Source organism: Neophocaena asiaeorientalis, unplaced genomic scaffold, assembly GCF_003031525.2.
Source record: "Neophocaena asiaeorientalis asiaeorientalis breed wild unplaced genomic scaffold, Neophocaena_asiaeorientalis_V1.1 scaffold504, whole genome shotgun sequence".
In the NCBI taxonomy this organism is placed as follows: Eukaryota; Metazoa; Chordata; class Mammalia; order Artiodactyla; family Phocoenidae; genus Neophocaena; species Neophocaena asiaeorientalis.
The window spans coordinates 232982-239003 of NW_020174438.1; the positions used below are offsets into that span (position 1 = coordinate 232982).

At 44.7% G+C, this 6022-nt stretch overlaps 1 protein-coding gene across 1 annotated transcript; it reads right to left on the bottom strand.

The window, feature by feature from the left end:
- Nucleotides 1–3173: 3173 nt before the first annotated feature.
- Nucleotides 3174–4607, bottom strand: LOC112407692 (calcitonin receptor-stimulating peptide 1-like). Its single transcript, XM_024757082.1, has 3 exons — nucleotides 4522–4607; nucleotides 3624–3761; nucleotides 3174–3333 (listed from the first exon to the last, which is right to left on the bottom strand). The coding sequence occupies exons 1-3, from the start codon at nucleotides 4605–4607 to the stop codon at nucleotides 3174–3176; spliced, it is 384 nt and encodes a 127-aa protein (XP_024612850.1).
- Between the last annotated feature and the right edge of the window lie 1415 nt (nucleotides 4608–6022).

The window sequence follows — 6022 nt, forward strand, 5'->3', positions numbered from 1 at the left end:
AAAATACTCTTTTATACAACTTCTGAATCAAAGTGAAAATCAAAACAAAAGCTATAGACTATTTTAAATATGCAATCTTTATATCTTGTAAACATGTCAGTGGTTACAGATGAACTCAGAGAACGAAATCAGAGCATTACGTAGTTTCATAATTTACTTATTAACTCAACAAATATTTATTGAGTGCCTATCATGTTCTATGGAATTTTCTAAGTTCCAGGGATATAGTCAAGGATACATGTAACTTACCTCATAGAGTTACATGCTGGTGGAAGGACATAGACAAAAAAAGAAAAAATAATAAATATATAATATTTTAGATAGTAGTAAGTTCTATGAATAAAAAATTAAGCTGAATAATCAGATGATAGAGAGTAATCTAAGAAGGAATGTACTTTTGTATATGGTGGTCAGGAAAGTCTTCTCTGAGGTGGTTCGTCAGAGTTCCAAAGGAAGGGAGGGAATCAGGCATGCAGACTTTTAGGGAACAGCATTTTAAACAAAAAAATAATTAAAAATAAATAAGTGCAAAGACCCTGAGGAAGCTGGGAGTGAAACAAGCGATGGGTTATTTTGCAAGAGAGCAGAGACATGATATGACTCAGATCGTGTAGTACCTCAGACCCAGAGGGAACCAGAGAGTTGACTACAAACACAAAAGAGAAGAAGACTTGACTCCTCATTTAATAAATATTTACTGAATGCTGCCTTGTGCCAGGCATACTGTTCAGTGTTTAGGGGATTCAGCAATGAACAAAATAGCCATATTCCTATCTATGTGGAACTTAACATTGTTTACATAGGATGGGATACATATGATAAATTAACTAAAATATATGCTATGATAGTAGGTAGTAAGTAGCAAAGAGGTAAAAAGAAAAAAGCAAAGAAGGGTTAGGGTGGCTTGGCAGGTGAGGGACAGTATCAGAAAGGTTAGCCAGAGTAGGTGATATTTGAATAAATATCTGGAGGAGGTGGGGCCATGGGATAAGAGCATTCTGCAGAGAGGTACCAGCAGGTGCAAACACTTGAGGGGGTCGGTGCTGGTGGATACAGAATGAGGGGTAGTAAGAAGGCCAGTGTGAGGTGGTGAGAGGAGAGGAAGGGCAGATGAACTTGGACCTTGTAAGCTATTGCAATGCCCCAGGTGTTTACTCTGTGAGATGGGGACTCAGTGGAGTATTCTGTACCTAAGGGAGATATGGTCTGATCTACCTTTGCAACTAAAGTTGGGCTACTGTGTTGAATACAGACTGAATGGAAGCAAGGGTCATAATTCTGTGTGCTTCTGAGGAAATAATAAAGTCAGTGAGTAGAAGGGGATGACTTTTCCAATTAAAGAATCCCACTTAATTGACTGTCCACCAGTAAAACTGGCTGCCCAGTAACCTTGGAAGTTATAGTCAGCAGTTGGTCACCGGCATTTCCAACAGATGCCAGGGATGTTGATGCTGTGAAATTCCTATATCAAATAAGCCTTTACATCCTATGATATCCCAGATTCCTTCTAATACTAAGCATCTCCGATTCTACAGCATGTATCACCTCAATCTCCCCCAGTTAGAATATAAGCTCCATGAATGCAGGGGGTTTTGTCTGTTCTGTTCATTGCTCTAGTCCTGGAGCTCAAATAGGGTCAAGCATATAGCAGACACTCAATGATTATTTGTTAAATATAGGAATGTCTCTGTTAAACTTATTGCAGGACCTGAGCAATGCACTTTTCTTCTCTGCACAACAGAGAGTAAAAAGTTGGATTAGATGGCATCTGATTATCTTTCCAGGTCTGCCAGTGTGTGATCCCCTTTCAAACTGTGAGCCCTTGTTCTAAAGGGCTTTTCAGGCTATGGGGTGTATGAAGGGGTGCTGTTGGGAGGAAAGGCAGGGATGGGTAAGGGCAAACCTGAGTCAAGGAGAAGAGAACAGATAACTTCTGGGGCTGGGGACCAGGGCACTCTCTGAAAATAAATGTGAATATCTCTTTGAGATGCACAAGGTTCTAATTCCAGTAAAGGTGTTTCACTAGACACTGAGGATACAGAATACCGAGGATCTACCCCAAACATGGTATCATTGCCTCGTTTGAGCCAGCCTGGTCAACAAAATGTCACAGGTCCCTGAGGTTCTCATGGGATAAACAGCATAAATAGCAGCAACACTCCTTTTAACTGTATTGAAAATACATTTGTTATCTTGATGAAGTGCACAAATGAGAACATTTCTTTAAAGAGAGAGTTCCATTGAGGCTCAGCATTACTAGGCATCCCCAGGCACCCACAAGGCAGCGATTTCATGTGCCCCTGAGGTTTAGCAGAGCAGCCAACAGGTTGGCTGACAGGGCCCAGATTTTCTACCAGATAAGCCAGTGAGATATGCGTCATATTTATTGAATACAGAATCAAATATATTGATAAAAAAGATGAACACTGGGTAGCTGCAATGATTTTATTCTGCATTTAGTTTATTTCAAACAAAAAAAGTGTTTTCAATGTCAAGAAGCATGCATACATGGGTGTCTTCCAGGCTATTTTTTTTGTAAGTTGCTTTCATTGCAAACTAAAAGAAGTAGAGTTCAGCTTCATAGCAACCTAGGAGAAAAAAAAAGTAATAGCTATTACTTACTAGTTAAGAGGCTCTTGTCATATATTATCCCAATTACTTTTTATATTGATGATACTATTGTTGCCTTCAAGTTAGATGTGGAAGCTGAGGCTCAGAGAGGGTCTAGCCCATGTCGTATAATTAGTAGAGGACAGACACAGGATTTGAACCCAAGTCTATACTCTGAATTCAGATGTATATGACACTGTAGAGTATCCTCCAAAAGGATAGGGTAATTACCTTTCAAACTCAAATGCTAGGATAATCACAATTATAACCCAGGGAACTGTGTTTTAAATAAATAGGATCTATATTTCCTGAAGGATCTCAGTGGCACAGGGAGAAACTGGAAAAACAGAGAGAAATGAATCCAAGTTTTAGGGGTTTCAGCTGTTGGGACTGTCTGTTCTTTCTTCAGACACTGGTGTGGGTGCCTTCCCCTGTGGATTTTTCACCCATATGAACCCACAGAGGATTAGAGTGTGGACTGCACCCCTGCAATATCCAGTCATTTATCCTCCCACCTGACAGTACAAAGGGCAGTCACCTTCTTCCTAGAATCATTTCGCTGCTCAGATCCAAAAGTTCCTGCGACGCCCACCAAAGATTTTGAAGCCCATCTTGGTGGGCAACAAGTTGCTCTTCACCATGCTCCCAGATCTGCTCAGCAAGCCTGCCAGCCGATGGGTCGTGCAGGTTGCAGTGTTGCAGGCTCTCTTCCGGGCAGTGATGCTGATTTGCAGGATGGAGAAAAAGAAAAAGCCTGTTAGTGAGAGCTTGAGTGCAGGTGCTGCCCCACAGGATCATCATGGAAAATTACTGCTCTCAGAGGCACCAATAAACCTTAAGTACTTCTGCTAGAAACGGTCATCACAGCAGAAAATCATAGGCCATTAGGGAAAATGCCACAATGACTCCCCATCCAGGGGTGTCAGAAAACCCAAAGGTGCCTCTGGGATATGCTCTCCTGGGCATGAAGGAGGGAGCGGATGCCCTGTGCTGGGTGGGGCAGGGAGTCTCACCTGGAGCCCTTTGTCTTCTGCGCCTTCTCCAGCTGACGGGCCCTCATCTGCTCATAGTCATTCACCATTGCAGCCAGTAGGAGGCGCAATTCCTCGTCATTGAGTGTAGCAGGATCAAAATGACTATCAAAAGCCAACCTAGGGAGGGGAAGCAAGCCCAATACAGGCTTTGAGCCCCTGACTACCCCCTCCCCAGGATAAGCAGCCAGGTTTCCTGGTTTCTGCAACTTCCCCTGAGGATGTGGCTGCCCCAGCTCTCAATGGACAGAGCATGAGGTCAGTATCCATGCAAAAATTCTGCTTCACCAGAATTTAGGCTCTGGTGTGACCTAAAAGAAGTGGTTTGCTCCAAGTGGATCATATAGGCTTGTGAAAGCTGATGGTTAGATTTTCAGGAATTTTATGAGCTTAGTGTTAAATACAGCCATTATTAAAAATTAAATGATAATGATAGTTTGAATCTGAAAATCACTTCACTTTAATGTAATTTGAAGGTGAGAAATTAAATGTATAGGTAACATATCAGATTTAATAACAAATAACAAATTTATTGGCAAAGAGGTTAGAAGATAGGATGTAATCTGTTTCTCAAATTGCGGTTAAATTAGTAAATAGGTTTGCGAAAAATACAAATATTTGGTTAAAAGCAATGTTATATGAAATTTACAATAACCAGTACTGTATATCTTATGTGTGTTTGTACACTGTGTGCTACACATCTTTGTCTCATAAACAGTTTATGATAAACTTATATATACGTTTACATTCATACATTACCACCACCACCCCCCACCCACAACCCCACCAAGAGCCAGATTCAGCACAGCACAACTGAGAACAGAATTTTATGATCCAGGGACAGAGGGAGGTGGGAGCGCTCCTGGAAGGGCTGTCTCACCTGAATGGCGATGAGTGGAGCACGCCTGCCTGGTACAAGACCAGGATGCTGAGGACCAGGAAGGGGGGGAACTTCCAGAAGACCATGACGACTCTCTGCAAGGGAAGAATAACATCAGCACCTGCAGAATAACAACTTCCATGAGCCCACAGACCCAGGCTCTGCTCCTGCCTCTGCCCCAAACTCCCGGGCGTCCAGCTTCAGGCTGGACATGTCACTCCACTTCACGATCGTTTCCTCCTCTACCAAGTGGACTGCTGGAAGATCCAGTAAGGCTGCAGCATGCTTGATTTAGCAAAGAAACCTAGTGGGACAACTGGGTGAGGTCTTAGTCTATAGCCCCTGCCCCATCACTCCACTCACTCTCACATACAACCTGTTGGCCAGGACTCCTGGAGGACAGAGTCCGAGTACCTGTCACCACAGCTTTTCCCACTGTGCAACCCAGAGCCGTCCTCCTGGTGCCGGGCTTTTGCACATACATGGAGGGGGGAGGGGATTACCGAGGACAAATTTCTGCAGTTGGAATCCCTGAGAAACTGAAGAACCACATTCTGCTGCTCAGCTGCTCCACACTTTGGTAAAGAGTGCCCTGTAAGAATCAAGCTGGAAGGGTCTCAAATTGGAACCCAGGACTTAAACTGGGAAAAAGGTTCCCAGAACCCGCAACGGGGGCTTGCGTTTAAAGGCTGCAGTTTGCCAAGACGTTCCAGTGACCTGTGAATCCAGCCCTGCACCCACGTCTACCGCAGTTCAGTCCTCTGCTAGAAAACCCGCCAAGCTTGATGGTGCTGAAGAGTCCAGCGGAGTTCAATCCTCGCTCTCACTTCAGTCATACTCTACACACACACAAACTCAGTACTTTCTCCAAACATGTGCCCACTCCCAAACCACAGGCACTCACAAAATGACACTGGCGCTCAGTGGCATCCAGGTGATGCGCTCAGTCCCGCCCTAAGTATGCACAGAGCCCATGATTAGGACCTGCATCCTCGAAACCTGCACCAACTCTCAGTAAGTGTGCTCTGTAAAGCCCAATTACCCAGAAACCTCGAACCTCCTACACCCTGCCCAGCACGTTTCTGTATCTCTCTGTCGGAGCTCCTGCTCTAAGCCTTCCAGGAAGGTCTGAGGTGCTGACTTGCTGTCCTCAGCAGATAGAATGCAGAAAACGAAGCTTCTCACTGTCCGCAGTATCGCTGGGTCTAAGCACATAGCGCAAGATCCAAGCAGCCTGTACAGACCCTCCAGCGCGGCAAGCACTGCGGCGGCATCGCGGGGTGGTGGAATAAAACACGGATCCCAGGTAGCTGGTTTTCTCAGGCGGAACCGAAACTAGCCGAAACGGGCCACGAGTGACCCTAGCCCCAGGTCCACGCCCCAAACCTCAGTGTCAAGAAGCTTCAGTGTTTTGTTCGACACGGCAGCTGCCTCGCGGCACATCTCTTCCCCTTGCAGGTTGGTGGTCTCCGGGCTCAGGACACCTAACTTCCAAGATGCC

Bases quoted from the DNA above. Each gene is read 5' to 3' on its own strand.
- LOC112407692 (XM_024757082.1), bottom strand. From the start codon at position 4,607: ATGGTCTTCTGGAAGTTCCCCCCCTTCCTGGTCCTCAGCATCCTGGTC. The intron at 3,762-4,521 runs GTGAGACAGCCC...TCCCCTCCCTAG, and splicing joins CTCCACTCATCGCCATTCAG to GTTGGCTTTTGATAGTCATT. The intron at 3,334-3,623 runs GTGAGACTCCCT...CCTGCAAATCAG, and splicing joins CAGAAGACAAAGGGCTCCAG to CATCACTGCCCGGAAGAGAG.